General features: G+C 50.5%; 2 protein-coding genes across 2 annotated transcripts; both read left to right on the forward strand.

Moving 5' to 3' along the window:
* Positions 1-8,594: 8,594 nt before the first annotated feature.
* On the forward strand, positions 8,595-9,667 carry LOC119335206. Its single transcript, XM_037607369.1, has one exon. It carries the CDS (start codon positions 8,673-8,675, stop codon positions 9,645-9,647), a length of 975 nt encoding a protein of 324 aa, XP_037463266.1. The 5' UTR covers positions 8,595-8,672; the 3' UTR covers positions 9,648-9,667.
* Positions 9,668-10,566: 899 nt separating this feature from the next.
* LOC119335209 lies at positions 10,567-12,052 on the forward strand. Its single transcript, XM_037607371.1, has one exon. The coding sequence runs from the start codon at positions 11,104-11,106 to the stop codon at positions 11,815-11,817; it is 714 nt and encodes a 237-aa protein (XP_037463268.1). The 5' UTR covers positions 10,567-11,103; the 3' UTR covers positions 11,818-12,052.
* The last annotated feature ends 1,832 nt before the right edge of the window (positions 12,053-13,884 follow it).

Here is a 13,884-nt window from a genome sequence, read left to right on the forward strand (position 1 = left end):
TCGGCGGAGGACGGGAGGAGAGGGACGTGGTCGGAGCCAATCCGGGTGATGGCCCGGAGGGAGGCAAGGGGGCAGCAGAGGTCCCATTCCGGGGAGACTAGGACCCGATCCAAGATGCACTGGGTCGGGGACGCCCGACGATTGGTCCAGGTAAACCTGGCACCAATCCTATCTATCTCGCGGAGGCTAAGGTCCGCGATGCAGTCATTAAACATTTGCATCCGTGCAAGGTTGACATTCGAGTTGCTCTTGTCTTGCGTGGATCGAAGGAGGTTGAAATCACCTCCAACCACCACCGGGAGAGAGGCAGCCGAGATCTTCCGGTGGAGCTCCTTGAGCAAGGAAGTAGACCTACTATGGTCGGTTGGGCCATAGACGATGATAACCTCCCACTTGAAGTTAAGCGCCCGATCGAAGAGTTCCATGCTAGCAAAGAACTGGCCTCGGTCCATACTACCAACCTCGAAGGTGGCATCCTTCACACCTAAAAGGACGCCACCCGAATGGCCGGTGCTCCCACTAGAAGGGAGCCAATGCCAAGCAAAGAGGTGGGTACTCAGACGGTCGAGTTCCGGAAGAGAGAATTCCGAGCGCATGGTTTCTTGGATGTCGACAATGACAATGTGTTCATCTCGCAAGTACTCAATGAGTTGGCGTCGCCGGCCATCATGGCTGAAGCCGCAGATATTCCAGAAGAGGGCACGCATTAAGGGGCCATTGGGGGGCTGCTTGACCCCGGGACTCGAGACGCGCTTTGGGCACGGAGAGCGGCGGTACGAGAGCGCGTGCGGCCGCGGAGCTCGGCAGCAACGAGCAGAAGGAGGCCGCCAGTGCATCGAGGCTGGGTCGGGGTGATGCCTTCCTCAGAGGTCGGGGGAATGGGAGGCTTGAGAAGAGCCGCGTGGGCTTTCGCTAGCCTGCCATTGAGAATCTCGCGGGCCCGGATGGCCTCGATCTGGACTAAGGGGGGAGCAGCCTCCCCCCTGAAGATGATCGCGGAGTCGGTCGCAACCTTCGCAAGGTGACCAAGCGGGATAGACTCTAGAGCAGTAAACGAGCAAGTAGATGCAGAGGGGGGGCAACAGGTGTACCTAGCTCCAGGTTCCGGGCCGCGGCCCGAAGCTCCGCCCGCGCGGAGATGGGCAGAGCTGGACTACCATCAGGTCACGCAGCGTCGAGCCGCGCGCTCCCACGGGAGGCCATCACCGGAGAGGAAGTAGACCGGCCGCGGCGGGAGTAAGCTGCAGACCGTGGAAGGGGAGGCTGGGAGGCCACTGGGGTGGTCACCCGGGACTCCCCATCGACGTCGGGGTCCGCCATGGGGAAGATCTGGAGAGTAGGTCCAGCGCACCCAAGGGGCGAGGGAGTCGGGATCGACGCTGGCGGTGATGAGGGGAGCTGGAGGGGGGCATCGGGGCGGGTGGCCTCGGCGACGCAGGCGTGCCGTCAGGAGGGGCCATCGGGCCCAGCTCGGGGGTGGCGACGGGGCCAAGGAGGAGAGGGTCGACGGCTCCGGATGGGTCAGCCCCCTGATCCACGGCATCGCACATGGGGCCGACCACGGCCGGGTCGAGGTTGCTTGTGAAGGCAGCTGAGCCGTCCAATGGAGGGTCGGTGTCTCCCCCATGATCGGCAGGTCGGTGGACAGGCCGCCGGGAGAACGCGGTGAGGATGCCCACAAGGCCAACGCTAGACGCGTCGCTCCCCTCCAAGGCCTCGCCACCTGGGTTCGAGGGGTCTTCCCTAGGCAGCGGAGAAGCAGGAAGGGAGGCGAGCGCGGCCTGGCACCCAAGGCTCCCAGCAGGAGGCCGAGGAGACGAAGGCGAAGGCGAGCGGGAGCGCGAGTCGTCGGATCGCGCGTCATCATCAGAGCGGGGGGAGCGGTGGTGGCGACGGCCGTGGTAGTCTCTGTCGGTCCCGGGGTTTCCACCGAGAGGCCCATCGTCGGAGAAGCGAGGGCGACCCACGTGGTTGGGAGGCTCGAGGGCGATCCAGAGGTCAAAGCCCTGGTCGTTGAAGAACACCCGGATGGTGGCACACAGCTTGGAGGAGTCCAGGCACTTGACCTTGACCCGGACCTCCTCCTCTTTGCGGAGGGAGAGCTTGTCGACCACCACCACCTTGCCCAGGATCCAGGACATCTGGCGGATAACAACCTCAGACCGAGCAATGTCTGGGAGGCCGCCCACAAGGATCCAGGCCGTGTCCAGGACAGACCGCCTTCGGGTCAAGGACCGGCTCGGTGATGTCGATGACGAGCTGGTGGAGAGCGAGAGTGATCTGACCGCTGCGAGTAGCATAGCCATAACTGATGGCATCGGGGTAGATGATGGTGAAGACGTTGCCGGCGGAAGGAGTGGCAACCCAGTCCCACTGGCGCCGGTAGAGGTGGTTGAGATCGGCCTCGATCATCTCCGGGGAGGCCATCCCATCCACCACTGTGACGATCGCCTGAAGCGAGGGGGTGGGTGGAGGAATGTCGGGGGCCTCGAGGTGGAAGAACTCCAACCCCTCGATGCCATGTCCGTACATCATGAGCTCAGCCGGCACTAGACGATCCGAGCACAGCAGGGCGGGGTGGCCCGGGTCCTTGCAGATGTAGCAGCACTGGGGGTTCACGCAGTTGACTAAACAGTGGCCTGCCACACTGCAATTGAAGCAAGGAGGCGAGGAAGAGCGGACACCGGCCTAGGCGCGGTCGAGGAGCCCGGTGCGAGCGGGGGGGGGGAGCACCCAAGATGTCGCGGCCCTGTCCACGACGCTTCTTCTTCTTCTTCGGGCCTTGGCGGCCGCGAGCCGGAGCACCACCCGCAGGGACCAACGTAGATGTGAAGGCCGTGTGCGGGGGAACATACTTCCTGGCCGCGGCGGGAGGCGGAGGGGCTTGGGGCAAGGGGACGGGAGACGGGAAGCGTGCGAAGGCGAGGGGCTTCGGCCGCGACGCGGTGCCGGTGAGGGCGAGCGGCGTCGGCCACGCCAGTAACCCGCAGCACCCGGGAGGGAGTGGGATCGGCCGCGTCGGTCGGCACGTCCAGGGAAACGCCGGTCTTCCCGATGGCCATCACGGAGCTCCCACAGCTCCCTCCGGAGTTCCTCTTCACGGCGGATCGCATCGGGAGAGGGCCTAGTCAGGGAGGGGGAGACCAGTGAACTGTTGGCGGCTGGAGTCGGGAAAGGGGAAACCAGCGAGCTGGAGGCGGCTGGGAGGGGAGACGAGGCGTGCGAGAGGCTGTAGGAGGCCAAATGCCTGAGGCAGCCAGAGCGGGCCTAGGGCACAGGAGAGGCCCAGCGTGGTTGGGCTGGCCCATGCCACTCGGGACGGGCCCAGACAGCGCCAGATGCCGTTGGGACGGGCACGGGCCCAGCAAGCCGCGGCCCAGAGTTGCACAGCCCAGGGGCGGGGCAGGGTAGTCACCCGAAGAGTTTCCCCTCCACGGGCGACCGTCGTTGTCATCGCCGTCGTCGGTGCGCAGCCACTAGACGGGGCCAGCCAGGGACGACTGGAGAGCTGTAGCGGCTGAAAACGAAGAGAGGAAGAGCCGAGTGTCGCGATAAAGGGGCGGAAATGGGAGGAGCGCACAACAGCCGCAGCGAGGTCACCGGCGCGGCGAGCCGCCGGCGAGGGCGGCGCCCGCGGGGGAGACCGATCGGACGAGGACCGGCGCCAAGAATCCAGAGCCCGCCCAACCTCTAACCGGCCAACCACGCCCCAAGAGTGCTGGCAGCGGCGGCGGGCACCAGCTCCTCGCAAGGACGAGCCTTGCGGCCCGGGCGGAGCGCAGCGGCCGCCGCGAGCCAGCAGCAGAGCCTCACATGAGGGAGGCTGAGCTACCGGCCACGCAGGGCGGCGCGGCTCGCCGGGGAACCAGGGATGGAAGGGCTGGACGCGCGGCGGAGGGGGTGAGAGAAGGAGGCATCAACATCGTCATCGGCCAAGTTTGCCTATCGGAGCTGCGTCAGGGCGGCGGAAGGACCAGCGGCCGGGGCCGGGGGAGGCGAAGCAGGCGACGTCGGGGGCGGCGAACACTCCAACGGGAGGGCGGGGGAGGCAAGAGCGCCGGCCGCGGGCGGGGGCGAGACGCCAGAGCCAGCGCCAGCCATGTCGTGTGTGTGTATCTGTTTTTTTTTTCAATATATCCAATTTAGGCAGCATCATATTTTCATGAACTTTAGAATCATTACCGAGAAACAAAAGTATCTAGTAATTTAATTGGCGTGCGCGACCTCTAGTAATTGGTCCAGTATGTATTACGACAGGGGCTATGGGTGTAACAGTGGTATTAATGTCCTCATCACGTTATACACTTCAATGTTTTCGCGCAAAAACATTTTTTCGATAAAGGACATTTCATTGAATAGATATATCGAGGTGATACAATCGCATCGAAAAAAAGCCCGACCTCTGCATAGCTAGATGCACACAGCCAAAAAAGTCCAGAGTACCCTAAAAGCAAAAAATAATTCGATCAATGCCAATCAAAAAAAACATGTCCAACCTAAGGGGTGACAGATCCTATCCGTAGGTCACACCGTCATCCATGGGGGTAGAAAACCTCCCTGGCCGTACACTCCAGCCGTGTAGACGCCACCATAAAAAGGTCTCTGTTCTCCGGCCTCTGCAGGATAGACCAAGTACGGAGCCATCATGTACACACATGAATAACCTGCATAGGAGATTAGACACATTTGTTATTAAAAATCACATCATTTCTGATAAGCCACGGTGCCTAGTATAAGGCAGCCGCTCCCACAAAAATATGTACAAAAACATATGAGAAAAACATTCTCCCAGTCGAAAGTACTTCTTCCGTAAACTAATATAAAAGCGTTTAGATGAGAAGTATAACCTAACCGTGGGAGTCGAAGTACTTCATCGACATGGCGAATCTTTCGGCTGATTTGACGTGATCGTCGAGGGTATATAAAGTCGTTGCCTGCACCTTAAGTGTGATCTTGGTTTGGTTGGTGCGAGATAAAAATTTGTTCTCCATATCACGTTCCTCTGCGCCTCTATCTGTTATTCTCCGCCAGTTACGTCTAATCCTAGCCACCTAGGTCAGATCATAACACAACGGACCCACGTTCCATGTCTGGCTATCACTGGATTCCGTACGCACGTACGTTCGAGCTCAGTTTACTTGTCGGATCCAGATGAGATGCCAAATTATGATCGCAGTCGCAGCTACCTCCATCCTCCACCTGTGGCGCTGTCCATGCATGCACGTTGATGGGATGCTCGCCACGCGTACCCATGCACGTTGTTGCGTGCGCTGTCATGTCGGGCGACGGGCACCCTGCCGTGGCCTCGGCATGTGCACGGGAAGGAGTTAATTACACAGAAGTATCACAATTAGGGCATTAAAAGCAGATTGGTATCAAGATTGGTAATTTTTACGTGTCAGTACTAAGATAGGGCTCGTTGCAGAAAAGACTAAAAATGCGTTTTATACGTATTGACGGTGTATCTGACCGGCAGGGCCCGTCCGTCCGTGGCATATTTTTTGTAGAAAACCCCCTTACGTTGTATGTAATCACAAAAATGACTGATTTTTTTGCGGAAAAAAGGCTCCATGAGGCATTCTTTTTTGTTCGCAATTTTCCAACACCGAATCTGAACTGATTTGAAATTTTCAAATACTTGAATAAATAAATAAAAGAAACAGAAAATCAGGCGAGGCAGGAATCGAATCTGCGACCTGCAGTGGAAAGCGCCACGCGCTAACCACCACGCCACAGCGCAGTTCGCGTTTAAACACAGGCGTTTAAACTCACTTTCTTATACCATGTCTGAAGCGCTGGGCCGGCCCACCGAGGCCTGCGTTTTTTTTCCATTCGCACTTCACTGCCGCTTGTGTTGGGCTCGTTCGTTACCCCGGTTATTATTCGTTTCATTTCTCTTATGCTTTTAAAATGCGCGGTGAACTTTTTATAATTTATGGTGAACATTTTCTAAATTTGTTACAAAATTTTTAATGCATTTCTTATAAAAGTTGAACAGTTTTAATGCATTTCTAAAATTTATTAGATTACACAATTTTTTTTAATACAGGTTGTCAACTTTTTCTTTACAAACGATTAACATTTTCTCCATTATAATAAACGTTGAACATATTTTAAATGCAAATCGAAGATTTTTGTAATATATCTTAAAGTTTTTCTTAAGATATGATGAACAGTTTACATAATGCGCGGTGAACTTTTTGTAATTTATGGTGAACATTTTCTTGATACACGATGAGTTTCAAGAACTTTTTGCCCCGGTTTCTTAATCATTCTTGCAATCAATGCATTAAAAGTTGAACATATAATTTTAAATGCATTAAATTTTAGAAACATGGCGCAGAACATGTATTAAAAATAATTGTGTAATCATAATAAATTTTAGAAATGTATTAAAACTTTTCAACTTTTATTAAAATAATCAAGTGATTCTGGAAATGCAAATTGACTTTACACAATAAGTTTTAATACATACTGAACATTTTGTGAAATACAAAAATTTCACTATGTATTAAGGAAATATTCGCCATAACAATCTTGAAACTCACCGTGTATTAATAAAATGTCACCATAAATTACAAAAAAGGTTACCACGAATTAAGTAAAATGTTCCTTATCGTAAGAAAATTGAACAACCTATAGTACAAAAATGTTCAATTTGCATTTCAAATATGTTCAACGGATATTACCAAAGTTTATTATATTAAAAAAATGTTCACCGTTTGTAAAGAAAGGTTCATCGTGCATTGAAAAATGTTCACTATAAGCAGAAAAAGTGTTCAGCGTATATTAAAAAAATGTTCACCGCGCATTCTAAAAGCATAAGAGAAATGAAACGAATAGGGGCAGCGAACGAGCCCAACACAAGCGGCAGTGAAGTGCGAATCGAAAAAAAAATGCAGGCCTCGGTGGGCCGGCCCAGCGCTTCAGACATGGTATAAGAAAGGAAACGCCTGTGTTCAAACGCGAGCTGCGCTGTGCTATGGTGGTTAGCGCGTGGCGCCCGTGCACTGTGGTCGCAGGTACGATTCCTGCCTCGCCTGATTTTTTGTTTCTTTTATTTATTTGTTCAAGTGGCGGAAAATTTCAAACCAGTCCAGATTTGGTGGTGGAAAATTGCGAACAAAAAAAATGCCTCTCATGGAGCCTTTTTCCCGCAAAAAAATGGGGCATTTTTGTGATTACATACAACGTAATTCCTTCCTCGCCTGATTTTTTGTTTCTTTTATTTATTTGTTTAAGTGGCGGAAAATTTCAAACCAGTCCAGATTCGGTGGTGGAAAATTGCGAACAAAAAAATGCCTCTCATGGAGCCTTTTTCCCGCAAAAAAATGGGGCATTTTTGTGATTACATACAACGTAAGGGGGTTTTCTGCAAAAAACATGCCACGTCGACACCTGACGGGTGGACCCTGCCGGTCAGATACACCGTTAATACGTATAAAACGCACTTTTAGTTTGATTTGCAACGGCTCGCCCCTATCTTGATACTGACACGTAAAAATTACCAATCTTGATATCAATTTGTTTTCAATGCCCCAATTATGATACTTCTGTGCAATTAACTCCACGGGAAGAGACGTGGAGCGCCCTCCCGCGCGTGCAACGACGATCGACGATGTAAGTAGGTACGCAAGTACCCGGAGCGTTCCAACCGCAAGAGGTTTGGCTGTAGCTGTAGCCTGTAGCTGGACACATGGGGACGCGTATGTCCAGTCCAGCCACGCCGCCAACTCCAAGGTACTAGTAGGCGAAGCTGCCGTGCATGCGCAGTCAGATAAGGTATGGTACGTGATCCGTTTGAGTCGTCCGTACCTTTCCATGGAGCATACGTACATAGTTTATCCCGTCGGCGCATACGCAGGCAGGCATGCATGTAGGAGTATTTGTGGGGTTTGTTAAATGGAGCAGGGGATCCTTTGGGATCATCTCGGATTCTAAACAAACTTTTTGCCAGATACAGTACATACTGGTTGCTGGACTGATATATACGACGTGTGACGATTGATTCAGCGAGGCTGGCTGCTAACCATCAGAGATTGAGATTGGGAGAGATTTTGTTTGCTGTCTTGTCCTTCCTAGCACCTACCTCAGGGAAGGGGTACGTGTCTCTCTCCATCCAAACAACCAGGGCACTGGTACTACTCTAATTATATTATTAATCAGTGCTGTTTCATTTCTAGGCACGGGCTGATTGCCTGCCTCGCTGCTACAAAGTGCTGCTGCACATAGACATGGTTGCCTCATCTTGGAAGTTACATCAAACTGGGTCTTGCAGCTTCTCGCCATATCCTTTCTTTCCTTACGATGTCACGCCACAAGACTAGTATCTTTCATCCAGCAGCATCACGAATCCCTTTCATCTGCAGACACATTCAAGACGTACTCCCAGTCCCAGATATTATTCATACAAGAGTTCTGTGCTTCGATTTGTCACAGCTAGCGATGGCAACAACGATGAAGCAACCTTCCATGTGTCATACTCATCTGAACCCAACACACTCTTGAGAAACTGAATACAAATATGGGGGATCCTGCCTGCCTGCTTCGGATTGCAGAAACATGCCTCGACACTAGAGAAATTTCCACGCACTTGTGTTGTTTTGTTTGCTCTGTTCATACTCTCATCTGAACCCAACAGACTCTTGAGCGTGCATCTCACTCTGCTGCCCATGAGGGGGAGCCCATCTAATTTCAGTTACGAACAAACAGGATGCTCTCTCGTCTGTCGCCAACGGCACAACAAAACAGATAAGCAACAGCTTGTCTGGATGAGATTCTTGGTGTCCACTCCTCTCTTCATCAACCAATTGCTTCAGCCTCTCCCATATAAAATACAGGTACAGCCCCAAGGCTTCACCACCAACAGCCTACAATTCTCTCCCATTACTACCATACACAAGAAAACATCACCAAACCTTCAGTCCTCAACAATGGCTTGCCATCTACGGTCGGCGAGCACGCCCTCAAGCCCTCGCTCCAACAGCACACAAGTCGAGCAGCAGCTCCAGAGCCTCAGCTCAACCGTCTCTTCGCCCTCGGCGACCATCGATACCATGTGCCATGGTTTGAGGAGGCTGGCAGACATCTACGGCGGCATCGAGAAGATGATCTGCACACCAAGCAGCCAAGCCAGCCTTTGCCACACCCTGCAAAGGGTGGCAGTGGAGGCAGAGCTCGGACGGTCCCTCGTCGTGCTCGACCTCTGCAACGCCATGCAGGAGACCTTCATGGAATTGAAGATGACTGTCCAAGAGCTATTGTTGGTTCTCAAGAGAGGAGAAGAGACGTCGGCTCAAGTCAAGGCGTACGTCAGGCTAGCCAAGAAAGCACAAAAGCAGTTCAAGAAGATTAGCAAGAAGACTGCTTCCGACAAGAATGATTCTAGGATGGTGATGCTAATGGCAGAAGCGAGAGAGATCACCATCTCACTGCTCGAATCCACATCCTCAATCTTGTCGAAGCAAATTGAGGTACCCAAGTGTTCGCTTGTCTCCAAAACATTGCACAAGAGCAAAGCTGTCTGCGAAGAGGAGCAACTGCGGGCATTAGAGCGCAGTATCGGAGATCTTGAGAGCGGAGTGGAGCTTCTGTACAGGAGATTGATCCAGAACAGAGTTTCTCTTCTCAACGCTCTTAGTTTGTAGATACCTTGAGCTCTAGTTCCCTGCGGTTGGCATCCACCTTTTAAAGGATTAGTCAATCATCATGACGACAATTTTGGTAGTATGTAGAATTGTGGATATATGCATAAAGTTCACTTAACCGTGAAGCAAAGCGAAACATTTTTGGAAATTTCATATTTTTTGAAACTTATCATTTATTCTGATTAACCGACTGTTTCTTAAACAGACAAGTGACTAGCTGACTTGGTTTCTCATAACTGGAAGAAAAGGTCTCTCTCCTCAAACATACTGTCTATTTACAAGCAACAGAACAATTAATAACATAGAATTTGGGGCATTCCTGTCATATAAAATGTTGTCTAGTTTACGATTTTACTCTACGATGTTACAAGAAGTAATGGTGTCTCTAATGGCCTATTGGTCTCAGGTAATTATTTGCCAAGGGTCATATTAGTCAGAATCACAGGTGCCTCAAGCTCTAGCATGCTGAAACAAGCCAGGTCGAATCCACGACCTATAACCTTGTGATTATGCATTATCATTACCGAGGGGAATAATACCTAATGAAACTGATAAAGGGCAGCCCCAGTGCATGTAGCTCCCGCTTGCGCAGGGTCTGGGGAAGGGTCCGACCTAATGAAACTGATGACTAACAATAATCAGGCCAACACATGCACCAATAATACTGATCAAAACAAATCCACTGAAGATCCTTAATTCTTATCATGTTGTTGTACCTTCCCTTCTGCTTCCAAATGATACAATGAACTTCACGTTTTTATCACTGTACTGGTTATGTTCAAAAAAATTGGAAGCATGCACCATGAAGTAATATGTGCAACCAGAAGTCGACCAAACCAACGTCACTTGTGCATTTTTAGTTTTTGCGACCATAACTTTTCAAACATTTCGTTACATTCTTATTATTACATTTCTCGTTTATGCTTATCATGCGTCATAAGTAATTTTCATTCAGACTATAGCCTCAGACAGCCACAGCCAGATGAAATTTAATATGAAAATAAGATACGCGTTGGTTGTGTCAAGAATCTGTGTGCACTTAACATGGTTGTCCTTGCTGTGGATAGCTGAGACACGCGAGCGCTGCTGCACAAGCAGAAGACCTCATCCTAATGTTGAAAAATTAGCGCTGCTGCACAACCAGATGAATTATTCCTCGCAGCAACAGAAAACCTGCATTTTATTTCCTTGGACAATACTACTTCATGATCATATATCGAGATCCGAAATCAAACGAAGCACCCGTGCACTGCACTGTGTTATCAATAACCAAGACATGCCAGCCATATATGCTAACTCTCCTATGGAGGTTAGCAGATGAGATTCTCGCTGTCGGCTGCTCTTTTCATCGTGCCATTGCTACTGCCTCTCTGATATATATACAGGGAGAACCCCAAGGCTTCAGCACCAACACACTGCCTACCAAAAAACAGCAACAAAGCTTCAATCTCCAAGCATGGCTTACCACCTACGATCGGCAAGCACGCCTTCGAGCCCTCCCTCAAACAAAGCGGAAGTCGAGGAGCAGTTCCAGAGCCTGAGCACAACCATCTCTTCGCCCTCGGCGACCATCGATACGATGTGTGATGGCTTGAGGAGGCTCGGTGACATCTACAGCTGCATCGAGAAGATGATGTGCACACCAAGCAGCCAAGTCAGCCTTTGCCAGACCCTTCAAAGGGCGGCAGTGGAGGCGGAGCTTGGACAGTCCCTCGTCGTGCTCGACCTCTGCAACGGCATGCGGGAGAGCTTCATGGTATTGAAGATGACTGTCCAAGAGCTACTGCTGGTTCTTAGGAGAGGAGAGGATATGTCTTCTCAAGTCAAGGCATATGTCAGGCTAGCAAACAAGGTCCAAAAACAGTTCAAGAAGATCAGCAAGAAGAATGCTTCCGACAAGAAAGACTGTAGGGTGGTGATGCTACTGGCAGAAGCGAGAGAGATCACCATTTCACTGCTCGAATCCACATCCTCAATCTTGTCGAAGCAAGTTCAGATGCCCAAGTGGTCTCTTGCCTCCAAAACATTCCAGAGGAGCAAAGTTGTGTGCCAAGAGGAGCAATTGCAGGCATTGGAGCACAGTATTGGAGATCTTGAGAGCGGAGTGGAACTTCTCTACAGCAGATTGATCCAGAACAGAGTTTCTCTTCTGAATGTTCTTAGCTCATAGATACCCTGAGCTCTAGTTCCATGCGGTTGGCATCCACCTTTTAAAGGATTAGTCAATCATCCTAACAGTTTTGCAGTATGTATGCTTGTGGATATGTATAGGAAGTTCACTGAACCGGAAAGCAAAGAAAACAATTTTGTCATTTTCATTTCCCTGAATTTTTTCATTTCAGCTAAACTCTAATATTATTCACATCGTTAGGTGCCTAGGTACAACTATTTCAGTAGAATGTGTGTTAGATAGAAATGATATTTATCATAGTAGACCCCACCTTTATGAAGACTTTTTGAGTATAAGATTACGGGTAGAGACAACACATAAATAAATTCTGGCACGGCGAGCTAAAAGACCGGATAAGCCTAAATGTTAACTTCAGTTGACACGCCACCATATCTTTTCATATCCATGCTAAAAGAACTGCACCTAGTTGCACAGATCTCTGGAAAAGAAAGTAGCGATGATGATGTTTCTAGAGATGCACCGATTAGACTTTTGTTGCTTCATATTTTGGAGATAAGGGGAATTTTGTGTACCCCAAAAGACCAAGGCAGTCTGGGCATGCAAGATTTAGATGTTCAAAATAAATGCATGCTTAGTAAATGGCTGTGTAAATTGCTTACAGAGAATGGGGTCCGTCAAATCGCTTCTTCAGAACAAATACTTGTAGACCCCATCCAACTCTTATACTCCATTGTAATAACTCAATATCGATACACTGTAAGTGCGATATAGGACTATTACCCATGTCGGGGGCTGAAGCTGGGAAACCTCCATATATCTCTTTTGTCTCCGACAAGATTCCCTCGAGCTCTGAACTCCCTCTCTGTATTGTCTTCCATGATCTTTAGACACAATGGACGCGCCGACTGGTCGAGCTCCGCCATACCCAATGAGCGGGATGACCACCCGCGCCAAAGGAAAACCACCACGGCAGAGGCCGAGAGTAAGAAGGCCAAAGAGGAGGGTAGAGGGGTGGCGGTAGGGTTTGTTGGGCTGTGTCTTATCTGTATTTCAGTGTGTGTGTGTGTGTGTGCGCGCGCTTATGGCCCATGTGGCCCATGTGGCCCATGTAACCCTGCAGCCTATATATGTGCTGCCCCCTTGTATAGGAAATCCTAACTCCAATAGAATACAATACCAGGCCATCTTTCTATCCCAGCCGCCACCCCTCTCTCCCCTGATTCTACATGGTATCAGAGCTTGGGTTCCCAATCCCAGCAGTGGTGATGGTGGTTGGCTGGTTGTGCTTGCTGGCGATTGTCTGAGAGGAGAAGGCTTGTGTGGAAGAAGGAGAGGTGGAATCCCAGATCTGAGGGGAGGAGGTAGTAGAGAGGTGAAAGTGGGGAGCAGTGGTTGCTGGAGGTTGCTAGTGGTGTGATTCAAGATTGGAAAGATGGGGGACAACCAGGGGTTGGTAAAGGCGTTGGAGAAGCTAGCTGAGCTCATCACTGTCAAGGCAGAGGGTGTGGCTTCCCCAGGTGCGCTTGTTCCTCAGCCTGAGGTGATACAGAAAATAGAACTGATGCCAAATGAAATCAAGATGGAAGGGGTCACAAACTACCTAAGCTGGTCCAGAAGGGCATTGCTAATATTGAGGACAAAGGGGCTGGAAGGCTATGTCAGAGGGGAAGTAGATGAACCGGCGAACAGGGCAAGTGAAGAGTGGAAGAAGTGGAGTGTCATTGACTCTCTGGTGGTGGCATGGCTGCTGAACTCCTTGACCCCATCCATTGCAGCAGCCGTGGAGACTCTTCCCCATGCAGCAGAGGTATGGAAAACCCTGGAAACATTGTACTCCGGGAAAGGGAACATAATGCTTATGGCGCAGATTGAGGATAGAGTAAATGAGCTAAAACAAGGGGATAAGTCGGTGATGGAGTATGTAGCAGAATTGCAGCATTTGTGGGCTGACTTAGACCACTATGATCCACTGGAGTTACCACATTCAGAATGTATAGTTGCTACTAAGAAGTGGGTAGAGCGTAGGAGAGTGATGAAATTCTTGAAGGGACTTAGCTCAGAATTTGAAGGAAGGCGTGCTGGGTTGTTTCATCAGCCAAAGCTCCC

Source organism: Triticum dicoccoides, chromosome 7B (assembly GCF_002162155.2).
Source record: "Triticum dicoccoides isolate Atlit2015 ecotype Zavitan chromosome 7B, WEW_v2.0, whole genome shotgun sequence".
Classification (NCBI taxonomy): domain Eukaryota; kingdom Viridiplantae; phylum Streptophyta; class Magnoliopsida; order Poales; family Poaceae; genus Triticum; species Triticum dicoccoides.

What these genes read in the sequence shown, in the direction of transcription:
- LOC119335206 (XM_037607369.1), top strand. Translation starts at nt 8,673, where the DNA reads ATGAGGGGGAGCCCATCTAATTTCAGTTACGAACAAACAGGATGCTCT.
- LOC119335209 (XM_037607371.1), top strand. Translation starts at nt 11,104, where the DNA reads ATGGCTTACCACCTACGATCGGCAAGCACGCCTTCGAGCCCTCCCTCA.